We start from the raw sequence: 19,231 nt of genomic DNA, 5'->3' as shown, positions 1-19,231 counted from the left end.
TGTCTACTCACAGGTAAGCAGACAGAGCCTGAGACTAAGAGCAGGACTTTGCTAGAAGCAGAAAGCATGGTGGGGTGACAAGGTTGTAAAACACTGTAGTGTAGGAGGCTGATATGCCACTTTGGAGACTATCTACCAATTTGTGTGCCCATGGGAGACCCACCCAAGACCTTGGAGTGAGGGCGGGATCCCAAATGTTCCAAATGCTTCACATTTACCTTGTGCTATTCTGATGCACACACAGCAGTGACCATCCTCTCTGAAAAGGTGGCAATACTTGCCTACCTTCCTCCAGAAGTTTGTAGGAATTTAATGAAGCTTCATGCCCAGCAGGATTTTGTAACCCAAAAGGCTGTAAAGGCAGCTGCTCTTAATTATTGCTCTGGTTTTTTATTAGAAATCAGGAAAATTAACAGAGGCAAAATATATTATGTAGTGAATTTATGAATTTTAAATGTATTCCATAATTTAATATTCACTCAGTCACTGGATATTTTCTGAGCGTTTACTGGGCTTTCTGATACATGTAATCCCTAGATGTACTCAGTGCCCAACTTTAAAGAGCACTGCTCTATAACAAAGAAGAGCAGAAAAGAAATTGTGGTGTGGGCATGAGAGTCTTACGATTGAAATAATGCAGCAGGTGGGAACTCAGAGGGACACAGACCACTGGGTGGGAGGCATCGGTCAGTCACTGGAAAAGATAACTCCTAAGATGAGCAGGATCTAGGAGGTGCAGGGAGGAAGTCAAAGGTCGAGTGCTCCAGACAGACGGAGCCACGTGAACAGCGGTTAAGATGGAGGAAGGACGCCTTGGTGGGAGAAATTCTAATGTCCTTTAGATGGCAAAAGTGAGACAAACACATTTATGAATAGATACACACACACTCACACAGACACACAGACAGATACAGAATTTCTCTCTCTCTCTCTCTCTCTCTCTCTCTCTCTCTCTCTCTCTCTCTCTCTCTCTCTCTCTCTGATCTTGGAGTGGGTCAGGATTCCAAATGTCCTGTCCTCCAGCTCCAGAGCTCACGTACTGGGCCAAAGATACCTGACATTGGCCTCCTGGAATTAAACCAGGACAGTTGGAGGGGCCACAGCAAGACTGAGGCTGTGATAGTTTTATTGAAAGCAATTAGACTTTTTATACCTTTATCCTGAAAAAGGATCAATATAGTTGTTGTTGCCAGGATACAATAATATTTGTAAACTTTACAGTGTACATAAAATTAATGTCTAAAACCAATTGTCCTGTCAGGCTTCTGCGCTTCCTCAACTTCCAAGGGAACATACAGAGAAACGTAAAGCAGCCTGAAAGCTTTACTGCCTGAGGGAGTGCCTCAGTCTCTCAGTAAATGGAAGGTACATCATGTACCAGAAACCCTGGACTCTACCCTGAGAAACCCATGGCTCAGGCCTCTCAAGGCAGCTAGGCCAGGCTAACCCCATGGTTCAATGCATCCACCTATGTCAAAGCTGACGTGGTCATCACCTTTGCAACATCTTTTTTCTCAATGGACCTTGGTAACTGCTGACTCCCTGTAGGATTTTAACTGTGTCCCAACCCCACCGAAGGCTTCTTTTTTTTCCCTAGAGGTTCTTTTCAGGGCTGACATTCACCCATAAGCTTCTGGCCACACCATCTTATTGTTTGCTTTTGACTCTGTCTCCACTCACAACCTCATCATCCCATGAACAAGTAGTTTGTTTTTAAAATTCTCTTGTTTATTCAGATCCGGAGAGCTGGGAGCAGAATTCAGGTGCCCTGACTCCCACCATGGGGCTCTTGCCTCTACACTATCTTGTACCTCATTATAAGAGCTGAATTAGAAATGTCCTGATTCTTACAGTACACTGCTGGAGAGTACAGCTTCTCAGATGTACCGACTTAGGGCATTCTCTGATTCAAAGGATCAGTGAGGTCAGCAAGTTACTGAAAGAAAAATTTGGAGGCACCTATAAGAGGGGAGGTTCAGAGATGTAGCTGCGTCTGCAGGTCAATGAAATGGAGTTTTATTTGTCTTCAGTTACAATGAACAATCATTGACGTGGTGATCGAAAGTACATTGCAGAGGACCAGAGGCAGAGGAGAGGGAGAAGGGTCAGTCTCAGCTGCATCTGTACCATTCAGCCTAAATGCCTGAGACTCAGCTGCTTCTGATACCTGAAGGAGTCTCTTCTCCAGAAGCCAACTCCACAACTCTCTTCCCCACCATCCAGAGAGCAAAAGGCACAGGGCATGGAAGATCGTGAGAATCCAACAAGCATCTATTGGCTTCTTTTGTTGATAGGCACAAAGTCAGGTTGACTATCACCATTGATCCCTGCTTCTAGGCATGCACCATCTACAAGGGAGACAGCACTACAGGACAGTGTATGCATTGTGGGGGCTGGCTGAGTGGGACCTTGACCCAGTGTGAGGCATTTGGAAACCGTCCTGGGAAGTTGTTCAAGGACACAGTCTCAGATATATTTCAGGAAAGGAGTCTTGGCAAGTAAAGGTAGAGGGATAAAGGCCTTGTGTGCCCATCCCAGGCTGTCTTCCTGCTCCCTAGGGCTTTTTGATTCATGTTGTTTTCAACACATTTTCTCCCTCCAGCTGGACTCTAAGTTCCTAGGATGTGGAGAAGGTGTTGGGGCAGAAGCAGAATTAGAGCTGTGCCAAGGAGGATCTGGTCTTGGAGCACTTGCCTCCATACCTGTCATCTTACCTGTGCTCTTCATTCTTAGGAGATTAGCAGGCACAATGGCAACCAATGCCATAATAAGACCCTGCTCACTGGACTCATCTTGCTGAGAGTCAAAGAGGCCAAAACAGAGGGAGACAGGAAGCAGGAAGGGAACAAGGGTAAGAGAAATGGGAAACCCAGTGTACATGGATAATTTATTATAAAATTCTCTACCCATTTTCTTACTATGTGTCTAACCAGAAGATATACATACAATGAAGATTGTTGAATAAACTGAGGGGACAATTTTTCTGAGGTAGGATTACAGAGCAGTATAGTAGGGAGAGAGTTGGGGTTGGAGTTGGAGACCCAGTGTGAGTCCTACTGTGGAACCCTGGGGGATCCTAGTGATAGCTCTAGCCCTTCATATCTTCACTTGACAAGCATATAGGACTGGATGCTCCACACGGGCTCTTTCACGCTCAGCCTCTATAGTCTGCAGTTAGCACAGCAAGTTGGAAAGAGAGCCTGCCTCTGGTCTTGGGGACTGACCAGGGTTCAGGGATTTTTTTTTTTTTTTTCTCATTTCAAATAAATCCTAGTCTGTGGAGTCACGCAAAATAGCCCCAGAGAAAGATGTTGATGGCCAGCAGGACGATGGCGTTGATATTGCAGACACATCTCCAGAGAGGCTCCTCCTGGATGCTGGTCAACTTCTGCTCCAGCACAGCCTTCTCAGCTGGGCTCAGGGCTTGCTGTGGGGCCTCCGAGAGTCCGCAGAACCAGTTCCACAGCCATTTTCCCCAAGACCTGTGTAGGGCTGGGTGACAGGCCATAAGAGGAAAGGAGGAGAAGGGACAGAGGAAGAAGAAAGGAAGGAGAAAGGGAAGGTTGAGAGTGGATGAGAGAGTGGGGCATAGTAAGACATGGAAGGAAGGAATCGGGTGCACATGGGGAGGACACTTTGTAAGGCACAAGATGAGTGATAAGTTGAGTCTCTAGGGTGAACTGTGACCTTGGCAATGGCATCCAAATGGTCACAGCTAAGAAGCATTTCATTATGGGAATAGTGTGTTGGAGCTAGCATGATGCTTTGTCACTCAGAGCACCAGTGCAGAATGGGGACAGAAAAAAAACCTATTTTACCCAGAAAGGGGAACATCTAAACCAGACAGACTCATTTCCCTGCATATGGGGACTGACATTGAGCTGGAGGTGAGGAACCTAGCAGCCAGTCCAGCTCTGCTCTCAGCCTTGCATAAATAAATCATCCTGTTTCCCTTAATGGCAGGCACTTTCTCCCTCACATGCCTTATGACATGCCCTGCATCATTCTGAGTTGTTTAAGCATCCAATGAGAATGGTGGTTAAAACACTGTAAGGGCTACAAGTGCTGGGGTTGGGCGAGGCTTTGTGAGGATGTCCAAATGCTCAGGTGCCTAAGGAATTCAGGCCAGGCCAGTAGTATGGAGAGGGTTGCTGAGGTTGTGACTACACAGCTCACAAAGCTTAGCTTAAAGGGGCTGCTTCCCTCCTGTTTTGAGGTTCCTTTGTTTCAACAAGGATTCACCCCATAAGCAGTTACCTTCCCAGGCCCTCTTATTCCTCCACAGTGGTGTTTTGTAATAGGGTTGGGCTTGAGGCATTGGGGCTGTATTTTCCCTGGATATCATGGCTAACTCAGAGGCTTACTTTCCTCTCTTAGGTGCAGCTGTTCACAGGGAGCAGGCATTCCTCTGTATCGGCAGGAGCTGTTTGTCCTGAACACAGGGACCAGCAAGGAGCCAGTCTGTCCCTGTAACTGTATGTCTATCTAGCTCTGGGGTCCAGCCACGAACCTCTTTCCCCTCTGGAAACACTCTTTCCTCTCTTCCCTCATAGCTGCTTCACCTACACGACTGCTTGAAGGATGGTCTTTTCAACTCATAAACTTTGTAGGGGCCAAAGTCAGTCTGTGCAGTGAAGGGGAAAGCAGTTTTAAGACACACTCAAAATCAGGTACATGGTTATAAAACTAGCAAAAGAAAAATGAAGCTTCATTTTGCCAAGCAAATTACACTGAACCTAAGTGGGATGGCCTGTATGTCCAGAAAGAGTGGCTTTGGCCTGTGGTGCCTCTGAAATGGGCATCTCTGTGTCTACTTGGGGTGCTTATGAGAGAGAGTTTTCAGACTGCTCCACTGATCTTTGACCACCACTGCCTGGGCAGAAGCCTTAGATGTCGTTGGCTCTGGGGCTCATGGTATCTTTAGCTACTAGATAGCAGTTGTTTGTATAGCAGAGGACCTTGAATGAAGGTGAAGGGCCTCAAAAAGAGTGGCTCCATTCAAGCCCGAGGGGCAATACAAGGTTTCAGACCCAGTGAATGCAGAACTGGGAGGCAGAGCATCGACAAAGGGGCAGGTCCAGCAGTGATGCTTTGCTAGGCGTCTGGTTTAACTTCCTGCAGAGGCAAGCACAACACCCAGACTTTCTGTAGTCTGAGGTAGTTTTGCTCAAATCTATGTAAAGCAACTGGCTAGAGAATCTCAGTTCCATCCAGGCAGTGAGACTTTAACTAGGGCTGGAAATAAACATAGCACTTACATTTTATTAAATTTTTACTTCACGAGGGAAAAACAATTGACTTTAGACTTGGAACCGATGTGACTTTTGAAATTTTAAATTTTTTCCATGGGAATATTATAACTGAAAAAAATCTCAATAATGATCTCATTCTATCATCCTGATGCTTTAATATTATTATTTAATCTCACTACAGGAAGGTTATGACCTCATTATATTGTCAACTGGCACATTGTGGCTTTGATTTAATTAATGTACTAACCTAACAAAATTAACAACCTCTGGGAAGGCATAAGCAGCTATAAGAACCTGGCAGAAAAGTAACCATTTTCTGCACTATGTCTATGACAACAACATGTGGGCATGCTCTTCCCGCTAGGTCCCACGGAGGAAAACTATGCTACCTTCCACACGGAGTGAACTAATGTAATGCTGTTCAGTTTCCTGCCCACAGGTTTCTTCTGCGGGGCTGTTGGTTAGATTCTCTGGAGAATGGGTGGGCATCTTTGTCTAATGCTGGGTTCAGTATTAGGAAGTATACCTGTCTGTGGATAGAATCTAAACCTAGCCACCTCATGAGTTATCAAGTCAGTCTTTAGATGCTCATCAGTCTTAACTGGTTTAATAGTAACATGGGAAAGTGAACGGGTGATTTTGATTGGATTCTCTCAGAGTCTTACATCCCCAGTAACCATGAAATTGGTCCTCGGGGGGTCCTTAGCAGTATGTTTTTCCTCAAGCTCCTTCATGCCCATTATGTTGCCTCAAGATGCACTCAACCTACCTCCTGGTTGTTCAGGCCCCTGGGTGGTGTTTGCTTCTTCCCCGTCTCCTGCAGGGCCCTCTACCACTGGCCTCTTTGCCAGTCCTGGAGAGTTATCACCCTCTGTCTTGTTCACACTCACAGAGGCTTTCTTCTGCAGGTCAGATATGGGACAGTTCCTTGTCCACCATGTCAGGCGAGCAAGCTAGAACAAAAAGACACAATATTTGGAGTCGGAGGACAGAAGGAGGTCTCATTTATGGGAGCAACAGAGCAATAGGAAACAGGCTGAAGAACAAGGTGAGGAAAGCCACATTGCTTTCCCTTTTCTTCAAACATGAGCCTTTCTTAAGTAGGCACATTCTGGCAGGCCTATGCTAGGTGCTGGAATTGAGATCTGAGCCAGGAATCTCCCCCTAACCCCCAGCAGCTTGGAGCTCAGCCTGGGAGAAACAAGCCTAGACATGAAGCAGGTGCCTGATCACCAGTGAAAAGCTTTTAAGGTCCAAGGGAGGACTGAAAGAACAAACTTGAAAGCCAGCAAGAGCTACTGCAGCCTTTAGTCTAAGAGAAGGATCTGTAAGCTAGGTTTTTCAAAGCTCTCACAGAGTGAATTGAAAGGATCCAGGCTGGAAACGGTTGAAAAGTGAAACAAGAAATATTGAAAGAAATATTAGGTGCTCGAGAAAACAGGTAGGAGGGAAAGGTCTGCATTTATCTATGTGTCAATCCTCTTTGCAGTGCCTTGAGCAGACCTAGGCCTTACTCAGGCAAATACTTACTTAGGCAAACACTCAACCACCCATCTACCTTCTCATTCCAGGAGGTGGCAGCCTTAGGAGTTGTAGGAGAGTAAAACTCATAGGATATGGTGACTTATGGAATGGCCAAGGGGGAAAAGATACAAACAAGAGTGGGTTTGGGGCATTGTGAGAAAAGAGAACAGGGAAAATGTGCACACAAATATGATAATGAGCTTGAAGTGTCTGTTATGTTTCTGAGACCTTAGGGGGGAAAATACAACAACAACAACAACAACAACAAAAAAAACAAAAAACAAACAAACAAAAAAAACCAAAAAACAAAAACAAAACAAACCTTACATCTCTTGGATGGTCCTGGTAACTTTCTCATCTCTGTTTTTTTGTGGTCCAGAAGACTAAAACAGCTTCTCTAGCTCACATCAGTGGTGTTAGACCTTACCATGATTGTGCCTCTGAAAGTATCTTTCAACAAAACTCTTACCCTGCCCCAGCAGCTTTGCCACAAGCAGAGCCAAGTGTCACCTGCCTGCTTCTGCAGTTCTACATTGCACCATCTGTATCAGGCCCAAGTGTGCCTGTGTCTGAGATTATAAGAACCGAGAGGCTTGTCTAGACTGAATAGAGAAGAGACAGAATTGAACATCATAAACAGTTGTTAAATTGGTAGCCTGGGGACATTAAGGGACAATGGTTCTCAAACTTTCTAATGCTGCTACCTTTAATACAGTTCCTCATGTTGTGGTGACCCCTCCATAAAATCATTTTATTGCTACTTATAACTATAATTGTGAAACTGTTATGAGTTGTTATGTAAATATCTGATATATGGGATATCTAACACATGACCCCCAAACAGGTTGTGATCAGTAGGTTGAGAACAGCTGCTATAGGGTAACATGACACAGAGGTGTTTCTAAAGTAAAAGAATAGCCAGAAGATTAAAACTACAAAAGAAAAGTCAGGAGCAAAAATATACCAGATGTCAGTAGAGAAGAGATTGTCACAGTCCAGGATGTGTTCTGGGGTGTCTAGCTCTTCTCAGAACTGACAGAAGATAGTGACAAGAATTAACTATTCATTTTAGCAACAAAAATATGAGTAACTTCAATGAGAACAACTTGAGTAGTGATCTGTGGACAGCAGTGGGTTGAGCGACTGCAGATAGGAATGGATATTGGGAATGAGGACTGTTCTTTATCCAGGTTGTCTATAGAGAGAGGAAGTGGAGAGGCAGCCATCACCAGAGGAAAAAATGGCATCCCTGAACTCTTTGTTATCTCCCTTTCTTTTCAATGTCCCAAAGGTCTAAAACACAACAACCTCTGTAACCAACATCAGTGGTGTCAGAGATGATCCCAGGATGAATTCTAACATGGGAATGGCTTTGATGTGGGGAGTGAGAATTCAGACAAAGGGAAACTGGAGACCCCAGCAGCAGGAGGTCATGTCTGGCTGCAGCAAAAGCCAGCCTCACTTGTTCATCAGAGCCCCTCTTGTTTGGGGGAGTCATATGATCATTGTATAAGCTCACAGGCACCACACAGGTGAGAGTATTATCAGTGACTGCCACTCAATTTTTTAGAGCCCAACTTCTACCACAGGCTTTGTCAGTGGCCACACTGTGTCCTATCAGACTTTCTATGATGAAGCCTTAACTCCCGTATCTCTGATTATAGCTACATATGGTGATAGTATTGTTATTAAGTAATTCGTGCAAGATGAGGTGGCCCTACTTGGAACAGGTCCCAAACAGACACAGAGAGAAGACCATGTGCACACTCAGGAAGAAGATGGCCATGTCCAAGCCACAAAGGGGCACTCAGATGAAAACAACCTGCCTCTCCCTTGACGCCAGGCTTCCTGGCTCCAGATGGTGATGTAACATATTCTTGATGTTTATGCTGTCTAGTCAGTGATAAGTAATTTTTGTGGCTTTAGTAAACCAAACAGGATGGAGGAGAAAGGCTTTAAATGTCTTGTATATTAGTATTCAGAGGATGGGGGAGCTCTTTTGTTTCTTTCTCATGTGCTTCACTCTTAACCAGTTTATATATATTCTCTAAGTCCAACTCAGACAGACAGTGCTAGTGCACCTGTTCCTGGATACCTGTGCTTAGTCCCTCTCATTAAGCCTAATACTTCTGTACTTCCTTTTTGTGTAGTTGACAGTTTGTGCTGGCATCTGTTCTCCTGGGGACAATTGTTGGTAAGGACCATTTATCTTTGTATCCCTAGCACCACACCTGCCTCATAGTGGGTAGACAATGAGTAACTTTGAACTGAATGTGTTACTTTTCGCCTGGAAATTCATACCCCGGTGAGCATGTTCTTCAAAAGATACCTGCTTGGCAGCTGGTGAGACCATAACCCAGCAGGATAAAACTCAATGGGGGGTTACAGGCATGAGAAGCAGAGGAATTGCTTCCAGTAGCCACACCACTTGCCTTTTCATCGGGGATGGGGTCCGTGAGGAAGCTGATTGTGACAATGATGATCGCGGTAAGTCCACAGAGGAGGAGGGCAAAGTACAGGTAGTGGACGTCCTTCAGAACAGCTGGCCTCTTGTCCACCTCCCCACAGGCTGGGGCCGGGTATGAAAACTCCAGAATCATACGCAGCATTCCCACTACCAGGCCAAACATGAGGCCCCAGAAGGCACCCTAAGGGGAGAGTGGAGACATGGACAGGGAGGAGAGAGACGGGTGAGTTGGGGGAGATCCTAGGAAGCTGAGACACCCTACTCTAACATCTCCCTCCTACTCGTTTATTGTAGTGGAAATTCTGGCCATCTTACCCAGTTCCCCATCAACACTCTGTGTATAGACTTAAAAGTCAGACAGCACTATCCTGAGGTGGATATGAGCTTCAGAGTTGACTTGAGCCCATTGATGTGAGCACACTGGCTCGGAGTTTTCTCATGTGGAATGAAACGAGAGGTTGGCAAGTACTGAGTCACAGGTGCTCAATATTCAAATAGAATGAGGTATGTTTTTCTATTAAGCAAGGAACACCAGGAGCCTGTTTGCAAAATTCTGTTATGAGAGTAAGAAATCAGAGCAAAGCTGCACCCTTCCTTTTTATAAAAGAAAGTCTCAGACCTCAAATTAATTATAATTGTGTTCTTAAGCCACACCTGTTTCCAGTATGAGCTGGTCAAATGACTGAGATTTTATCAATGAGATATTGATCTTGAATTCAGCACTTTGGAGTGAGCAAGAACACCCAGAATTTGATGAGCCCTTGCTGTGTTCTGTGGATGTCAGCAAGAATAGATCTTGCAAGTAGTAGATATACGGCTTAGGGAGGGATAAAGGGAAGGGCTCCTATGATGGCCTTGGTTATGACCTTGAGTTCTCTCACTGTGTGGAGTCATGAACATTGCATCCTTTAACTTTTCAAAGCATTTCCAGAAGACTCGGGCCAGTGTCTTCTTTTTATCCTGAAATGTAGTCAAGGTCCTCATCCTGGCATCTCTACCCCCTCTCACATTTGTCAGAATTCAGTGTAGCCACAGTGTGTGCATCACCCCAGGAGTTCACACTGGGTTAACACTGGTGTCCTTGCCGCTGCTTTACTTATGCATAGGATACAGGCTTAGAGATGCAGCAGAGACCACAGCACCTCAGGCTGGCCTGAACTTTCACAAGTCTCTCTTTTCCAGCAGTCTCTTCCTCTACTATTGACCTTTTGGGAATTGTCTCAAATGCCAATTCTTCCAGGAAGTCTTTCCTACACCTCTCTTAGGAGCCTCTTCACTGGCTCTCCACTTCACAGAGGCTATTGTTCTTTGATGTTATTACTTACTTAATTTTTCTTTCCTGTCTGCTCAAGATGGCAGACCCATGTGGACCTTGTAAACTATTACACTCTTGGAGATGTCATAGGTGGGTTGATAAGTGTTTACTGGGCACACGAGAGAATCTTAACTAGATGGTAATAGTTAAAAACCTAAAGAAGGCAGTGGCTTGGCCAAAGGTCTTAAGGCTTTGGGCTAAGATGAGTGAGAAAGTGTCACCCTAGATCTTGTGATGTGTGGGGGAGGAGAAGGGTGTTTTACTTACAGGCTCAGTGACCCTCTTGCAGAAGATGGCCAGAAGGAAGAGGGCTGTGATGGGTGGGGCTAGGTAGCTGGTGATAGATTGGATGTAGTCAAAGAGCTGCCCGCTATTGGAGCTCTGGATGATGGGGATCCAGAGGATGCTGATGAGTACCAGGAAGACTACGAACAACCTGTGGATAGAGCACAGGGCTATAAGAGTGACGTGCATGTGATCATGAGAGTGTGCATGGGAGAGAGGAAGGGAAAGTGAGTGGTCCCTGGGGCACACAAGGTCTATAGGTTAGAATATCAAATATTAAGATGCAGAAATTTAGACAATTAAGATCCTAGAAATTAGAACTCTAGAATTCAAGAAACCTTCATTTTCACACACTAGATGGCTTCAGGTTGTTCTGTCCACTGATGAGGAATAAATATACCTTTCACCACAGCCATGCACTGAAGAGTCTCTGCTTAGGATGCCTTTCTCCTCTTTGCACTTAGCACTGTCTAGAGTGGCTTGCTTCTCTAGAATGGCTCTAGCCTTTTATTGGCCCCGAGTCTTTGCTTCTTCTTTTTATTCCCTTTTAGCTGATTCTCACTCTTGGTGACTGATTTTATAAAAAAAAAACATGAACAAACCCGATGGACTTTTTTTGGATGCACTGGCTGCAATAATGCATTTGGCCAGGAGATGGCGCCAAACTCACACTAATTGAGAATGATGCTGCAGAGAAGAGGAATACTTCTGAAATACGTTTTTTTTTGTTGTTGTTGTTTTTTGTTTTTTTGTTTTTTGTTTGTTTGTTTGTTTGTTTTCCTCCTATCTATTTACTTCCATTTTGCCTTTCTCAGGCCCTGTTAGAGCAGTAACTGCCCATGTGTCTTCCTTGCTACTAGTTCCCTCACCTGTCCTACTCTTAGAGGCCGGGTCACTGCCTGGCGCTGTGTAGATGAGCGGGTTGTAGGGCAGAAACAAAACACCGGGGAGGAACATTCAGCGAGTGTGAAGAATGAGGTATCTAATCTCACATCTCTAACCACCAAGGAGGGTGGAATGTGCTCTTTAGTTCCAAAGCCAGAACCAGGAAGACTTGAATTGTGAAGCAGAGATTTTAGAACACAGCCCCTTACTCTTAGGTGAACACTGAATCCCAAGTCTACAGAGTAAGAACATTTACCACTAAGTTATGCTTTTAAAAACATGAAATGCTACATTCAAAGTGAAGTTTAACTTTCACAGCTTGATGTTCAAGGCCTGTGGGTCATTCAGAGACAATTTCTTTATGGATGTCTTCCTTAAGACTGCACTTCACTGTTCCTTGAAGTTCCATCTTCACAGTAAGCTGGGGACGCCCTGAGAACTGGGCTACGTCGTATGTCCACGTGTCCCCAGTACAATAGTGTGTCAAAGGATATATGTTATAGGTCTGTCTGGCTATCAGATTAATAGCATTCTCCTTGTCCTGGTATAACAGCCAGAGCTGACTCAAAAGACTTCAGGGGTGGAGATGTTCCCCTACTTACACTTTGTCAGTCTGGGTTTACACCAGTGGTTCTCAACCTGTGGGTCATGACTCCTTTGACGATCAAAATAACTCTTTCACAGGGGTCACAGAGCAGATATCCAGCATGCCCAATACTTACATTATGATTCATAATAGTAGAAAAAATACAGTAAAATGAAGTATCAAAAATAATTTTGTGGTTGGGGGTCACCACAACACGAGGAACCGTATTAAAGGGTCGCAGTATTAGCTAGGTTGAGAGCCACTGCTTGACATCCATGACTACCTCACAGTGACCTTGGAGATCTTGTACTAGAGGCAGTACAATAGGTAAGGGTAGACACCCCTGAGCCCTGGAATTCCAAAGAGGGAGGTGGCATTATCCTGGGGTGGGATGGGGGGCTTAATGCAAAATCACACAGAACCCACTGTTCTGAGTGCTAGCCTGGGGTCTAGACTAGCCAATCTTTCTAGGAAGCAGGGACGGGAGAGGAGAGAGTTTCTCTGAAAGCATGGGTCGCATACCTGCCTACCACCATCAGCTCTTGCTCGGATGCCTGCCTGCGGAAGCGCTGCCACACATCCATGGCAAACAGGGTGCCACTGCTGTTGAAGATGGAGGTGAGTGAGCTCATGAGGGCGGCCATGATCACAGCAATCATCAGGCCTCGGAGCCCTAGGAAGAGACAGAGCTGAGTGGAAAGCTGTCCATTTAAAGGCCCTGCCAGGGCAATGTGAGCTACCTCAGAGTCACACAAAGCCAGGAATCTGGGGGTGGGGAGAAGGGAAGCTGTGAGTGCTGGTGAGGGTCCCATTTAGGGAAGATACAGAATCAGGGGACCTGCAGTGCTTGAGGCCAGATTCTGGCTACTCTCTGCCTCTGATTTGTGGCCCTGAGTGGCCCATTGGCACTTCCTGAGCCTTGTTTGCCCTTGTGCACCATAAGGTGTACGTGAGTCAAGGTGATAGGAGGTCTTCTGTAGTCTTGATGTCTGTCTTTCTTTCCATCTGTGGATAGTAGTGGATCTCTGAGGCTGGGAGTAAGAGTGTGGCTGTTAGCATTTTCAAATGTTTATGATATGCTTCTATGCTTTAAAAAAAAATAAGTGTTTTGTATCACATTATAGTCATTACCTGAAGTCTCAGCCTTGGAGCCAGAAACCTGGACTTTTTCCTGGCTTGGTAGATAGCTATCTAAATCTGTGACTAGTAGCTTTCTTTTTCTCTTCTTTCTATTTTTTTCACTAGAACAAAGGAAATATTGGAGGGTACACTAATATTTAAAGTCTCTACTTTTGATGGTCAAGCTTCTGGAAATGACCTTTCAACACTGGGGAGATGACTCCAGTCCCCAGACTCTGGCCCTCCCAGGGCCTCTTTCCCTCAAATGTGCATGGTTAACCAAGTTCTAGTGTCTCTCTGTAAGCCTTGGAGAGCAATTTAGTGCTCAAGCGGTCCAAACTGAGGTGTCCTCCTCGATTCTTTTGCTTTCCTTAGGCTAATAATGCCTTACTGTTTTCCCTCACAGATATCAGCACTATCCTAGACCCTTCTCTCATCTCTCCCTCTTCCTGCTTTTTGTTAACTGCTTGGCCCTAGGTGGATCTTCACTATCTCTGCTATTTCCTGGATTGGCTGTAACTACTAAAGGGAAGCCATAACTGCTCATATACTGCCTTCCAGTTCCTTGACGAAGTACCACTCTGAAGATCAAGAATTGAAACCATCTTTGGGTCTCTGTATTTTTAAGTTACTAATGAATACTGAGTAATCAAATCCTGTCAGTATTACTTCACAAATATCTTCAAATGCTGTCTTGTCATTTTTAAAACCACAGGTCTGGCCAATGTCGTATTCCTGTCAAGCAGTCCATTTCCTTATCCTTGGTCCATGTCAGATTCTTGCCAAGCAGCCCCCAAAGCTTGCCTCTTCTCCTCTGTTTTTGTTTCATAACAAGACTGAGCCTGTCTTAGGTCATTCTGATAAGAATGCCTTCTTTACCTGTCGTGGAATATGCATTATTCAAAGCAATGCATTTCTGTCTTAGGTTGGTAAGGCTTTGTGCAGAATCTTACCATCCTTGGCTTGCCAGCCTGTTAATTTAATAACTCTATCTGGGAGTCCATTTTCAGTTTCAAGCCATGTACTTTGGCTACCTGCATGTTGATGTTGTTAAAAACAAGCTTTAACATGATGGGCAGGAATAAAAGTACTCCCAGGACAAAAAGGGCTAGCATGATCAAGCTATAAATGCCATTCAGGCAGGAATCTGACATTAGGCTAGAACAAAGAAGTAATGCCAGGCAGGAATCTAAATCTTAGGCTAGAACAAATAAGTAGTTTCAAGCAGTGATCTAAATATTAGGAAAATAAATATTAGGATGGGATGGGGGTTTCTAGGGAGGTGAAATGGGGGAAGGGGATAACATCTGAGATATAAAATAATAAAATATCCAATAATAAAAACAAAACAAAAACACAAACAAACAAACAAACAACCACTGGTCTGGTCAAATCATCAGTGCCGCTTATCTGAAACATTGCAGAATCCTCACTTAAGTTTTCTTGACCTTCCTCTCCTAGTCTGTCTCCATGCTGAATCCTGCAAGCATAGTGGTCCTTTGGAACCACAAATCACATCATTCAAGTTTGGATGAAAATCCTCCAGTACCCAGTGTCCTTCTTTGCTCTCAGAGAAAAGGCAGTTCCTCTGCATGGTGTTTGACCATGGATGGCTGTGCTCATTTATCCTTTGAGCTGATAGTACATTGTATGGTCTTTCTCCCCTGGTCATCTGCATGTGTATTATTTTCCTGGAATGGTGTTTCACATGCTCTTGGTCTCTGACAAGGTGTTTCTTATGATTTCCTTCCTTTGGATAATTCTTTCTGACACTACCTAGGCTTTGTCAATATCTCCTTTAGACTCTCCTGGTCTCCATGACTTACACTCTTGGGCAGTCCAGGTATAGTCTCTGGATACCACATAAAGCCTGGATCAGGGAACTGCCTTTTGGTACTGCATCTCCAATACCTGGAATACATAGTGGATGTCTTAGAAAAGCTTGAGGAAGTGTGTGTGTGTGTGTGTGCATGCGCGCACATGCGTGTGTGCTGGAGTGATCACAGATGTGGATATTTTTCTTCACTCTTTCCATCTATTTGTACTTCAGTCAACCCTAGGTGTGAGTCTTAGAGGAGGTACTGAGTGGTGGAAAGGAAAGCGGGAGCTGAGACTCACCCACAGGCATGAGAGCCATAACCAGCTTGGGGTAGGCAATATTGGAGCATCCAACTCTGGCCCCACAAACTCTTTGACAGATGTCAGGGTCCACACAGGCAACTTCATCTGCAAAAGAAGGAAGCTAGGTGATGTTGTCTGAACATGTCTAAAAAAATTTTTTTTTTTAATGTTCTCTTGGGGAGAAATCCGGCCAGCCCCTGCTGTAGCTTACTTATCCCAGAAATACGTTCTTCATAAATGCCTTGCAAACCCCACAATGCACAGAGAGCATCATTAGCTCTTACCTGGGTACAGGGCCCTGCTGATCATGCCAGGCATGACAATGAAGAACATTGGGAGGATCTTTAGGTAGCTCCCTAACACCGAGCCTCCCTTGGCATGTGAAAGACTCTTGGCCGCGAGAGACCTCTGCACAATCACCTGAAATAGCAGTGGGGATATGTCACAGGGTCAGAGAGGGGCTTAGCTCTGTGCAGGTGAACCCCACAACTTGCCACTTTTTGCCTCCATTCAGTCTCAGGATAATGTCCAATCCTCTATATACTGAAGTGCTTGTTTGTTTATTGGTTTTCAGGAATCCCCTGCTGGGCCAAGCCAAGCTGGGGACATTACCTGGTCTGTGCACCAACACCAGGTGGCCAAGACTGTGAGGCCAAAAATGAGACCTGGCCAGGGGATGTCCCCATTCACAGGATCTCGAAGCATGTGGAAGGCATCAGGTCGTGGGAGGTGACAGGTGGTGTTGGGAACTATGGCATTGGGGATAGCCTGTCTATAGAGCTGCTGCAGGCCTGGGTACCAGCCGACCTCCCGAAAGCCTGTGGGAGAGACATAGTGTGAGAAATGGCCTGAGGCCCTACTCCTAGGCCCATGTGAGCTTCTTGGTTTGAACTGATAAAGAATTGTAGGTGTAATGCCCCAGCATAGGAGGATGCTGGAGCAGTGGGGCGGGTGAAGGTGGGTGGGTGGGGGAGCACCATCATAGAGGCAAAGGGGATGGGGGAGAAGTTGGATGTGGGATAGAGGTTTGTGGAGGGGTAACAGGGAAAAGGGATATCATTTGAGATGTAAACAAATGGAATGACTAATACAAAAAATAAAAAAGAAAAATTGGGACTAGGCAAGGGTTCTGGGCTTTGGGTTTTGGAATAGTGAGAACCCTGATTTTAGGGAGTGTTGACCTAGAGAATGTATATGACTTTGAGCTTTGGAAGTTCTAGGGGTCAAGAGGGGGTTATTTAGACCTCTTTCTTACCGAGAAACATGAGGACCAGGGCTCCTCCTACCATGATCACAGTCTGTAGAGCATCTGTGTAGATCACAGCTGTGAGGCCCCCTGGGTACCCAAGGAGAGGATACACCAATCAGCATCAATGGGAGTTTTCTCTATGGCCTACCCCTGTGTTTAGATACAATGGGAGACCAGAGAAGACACAGAGACCTCTTAGCAGGAAACCCTAGTGACAGACTCTTCTTTATTTCCTCTCTCTCTCTCTCTCTCTCTCTCTCTCTCTCTCTCTCTTTCTCTCTCTCTTCCACCCAAGGGTGATGGAGGCTGGTTACAGATCACTGAGCTCTGATGTAATTACTTTTGTCCCTGGAAGGTCTGGTCACTACACCATCAACACTCTGTTTCTTGCCATTAATATTCCCAGGCTCTCTGCTTTCCCTCTCAAAGCCCACATAGATGGCCCCATCATTCAAAGATAACTAACTTAGTAATAAGTTGTTATATCCTGGACTACTGTGGCAGAGTACCAGAGCAGAGTGGGTTTGTGTCTTTTGAGACAGTGGTCATGGCCCAGACTGTAGTTCACTGATCTTCTACCTCATCCCTGTGCAGCCTGTCCTCAACAGGACCCCACATCTCTCTCATTTCTTGTCTTTGTGGAGTGGATTTCTCATCTCTGTACTTCGTATCCCCCTTTGTCCTACTATTTTTTCATCTTTCTCTGGGAGCTCTCTTATCTTACATGTCTATCTTCATTTGTTTGTCTCTGTGTCTTTTTCTCTTACTGTCTCTCTCTGGATCACATGTCTTCTGCATGTCTTTATCATTCTCTTTCTGTATCTGTCTCAGTGAAAGCATCCTTCCTCACCTCACTGTCTCTACATAGCAATATGGTCCTTCCCCCTTTTTACCTGCAATGGTATAGACAGCTGTCACCACCAGCAAGATGACTGTGGAGAGATAAAGATTCCAGCCCAAGGCCATCTGGATGAAGAGGGCTCCAGAGAAGATATCCGTCTGTAACAAGCTAGCACCCATAAGTCCATGCCACCCAATGCTTCCAGGATGGTTGCTGTGGGTGTGTCATATACCTTAGCAGGTGTCCTCAGCCTGTCCTAAGCTGTCATCAAACAACGAAGACAAGACTGAAATGCCATGCTGATGAGTTTGGTCTTGGTGTTAGAGTGCCACACTAGAGAATGTGGGTTTGACCTTGCAGACATGGAGGCATGGTAGAATTTAGAGGGAAATAATACTGTATAATGCCTTGATTAAAAATCAAAATAGCTAAGCTGAATGTTTTGTTTGTCTATTATAAAAGGGAGGTCAAGAATGAAAGTGGAAGATGGAGGAGGTAAGGCTAGAAGCTGGGGATGGAGAAGACAACCTATGGACGGGGAGAATAGAAGCAGTGCAGGTTGCTGGCTGCTCCACGACATAGCATAGGCATGTTGGGCCAGCTGGGCAGGCAACCATAGATTCTGGATAATCTATGTGCTTGGCTTTATTGTGGGGCTTGGGGTATAAGCTTTGCTTCAGTTAACAATGTTGGTCCTCAAAGTAATTTGATTGGTAGTTCTAGTATCTGGTTAATTCTGTTCCCTTCAGTCCATTTGTTCATCCCATCACATGATTGTTTATAAACTGATTTCAGAATCTATAATATGGTAGTGTGTGTGTGTGTGTGTGTGTGTGTGTGTGACTGTGTGTGTGTCTGTGTGTGCCTTTGTCTGTCTGTCTCTGTCTCTCTCTGTCTTTCTCTCTCTCTCTCTCTCTCTCTCTCTCTCTCTCTCTCTGAGTGTGGTAACCCTCTGGTTGTCAAGATCCAATTTTGATTCCAGATCTAGTCCTTCCTCTGTGTAGACTTGGATGATTCACACAACATGTCTAGTTTTGGTTTTTAAATTAAGTTCAATAAAGTGACAGTAGGAATTTTTCTGACTCCAACATTCTAGGCTAGTAATAGTTGCTGAATGAAGAAGCATAAGTTAGTAAAAAGATAAAACAACATGCTCTAGTTTGATAGTTTTTTGAATGAAAGATCAATATTCACTTAAAACATTTATCCTTCACTTCTGATCGCCCCACTTCTGGATTGAGGCATTCTCTGAGATCATGTGGATCCTTAGATCTTTCTTTTAACCCTCATTTCATCCACACATACTTTCACTTTATTTCCTCTCTCCATTCATTCCTCTCCTCATTTCCCCCTCCCTCCTTCCTTGCCATCAGTGAGCCCACAGTAAGAAATCCAACTTGAAGTCATACCCACCGATATCTTGGTGAAGATGTAGATGATAAGGGACAGCACTGACATGTACACCTGGATCCTCTGTCCCCCAAATCGTTTCTTCAGGTACTGTGGCATGGTGACCACACCAGCTGCGATGTACACAGGGACAAAGATCCAGCCCAGGGCCAGAAGCAGGAAGGTTGCCTGGAAGAA

At 45.0% G+C, this 19,231-nt stretch overlaps 1 protein-coding gene across 2 annotated transcripts in view; it reads right to left on the bottom strand.

The window, feature by feature from the left end:
* Positions 1–1,994: 1,994 nt before the first annotated feature.
* Positions 1,995–19,231, bottom strand: part of Slc5a9 (solute carrier family 5 member 9) — a 27,668-nt gene continuing 10,431 nt past the window's right edge. For both annotated transcript variants that reach the window (XM_076934440.1, XM_076934442.1), the window contains exons 6-16: positions 19,058–19,222; positions 17,697–17,802; positions 16,810–16,890; positions 16,167–16,372; positions 15,839–15,974; positions 15,552–15,659; positions 12,837–12,987; positions 10,826–10,994; positions 9,209–9,424; positions 6,022–6,205; positions 1,995–3,492 (exon numbers count right to left, since the gene is read on the bottom strand). In XM_076934440.1, coding sequence (XP_076790555.1) covers positions 3,284–3,492; positions 6,022–6,205; positions 9,209–9,424; positions 10,826–10,994; positions 12,837–12,987; positions 15,552–15,659; positions 15,839–15,974; positions 16,167–16,372; positions 16,810–16,890; positions 17,697–17,802; positions 19,058–19,222 — 1,731 coding nt within the window. In that variant the 3' untranslated portion in view covers positions 1,995–3,283. The remainder of the gene's footprint in view (positions 3,493–6,021; positions 6,206–9,208; positions 9,425–10,825; positions 10,995–12,836; positions 12,988–15,551; positions 15,660–15,838; positions 15,975–16,166; positions 16,373–16,809; positions 16,891–17,696; positions 17,803–19,057; positions 19,223–19,231) is intronic.

This window comes from Arvicanthis niloticus, chromosome 5 (genome assembly GCF_011762505.2).
Source record: "Arvicanthis niloticus isolate mArvNil1 chromosome 5, mArvNil1.pat.X, whole genome shotgun sequence".
NCBI classification, from domain to species: domain Eukaryota; kingdom Metazoa; phylum Chordata; class Mammalia; order Rodentia; family Muridae; genus Arvicanthis; species Arvicanthis niloticus.
The sequence above is the reverse complement of the archived record's forward strand: the minus strand, read 5'-3'. Positions and strand labels throughout refer to the sequence as shown.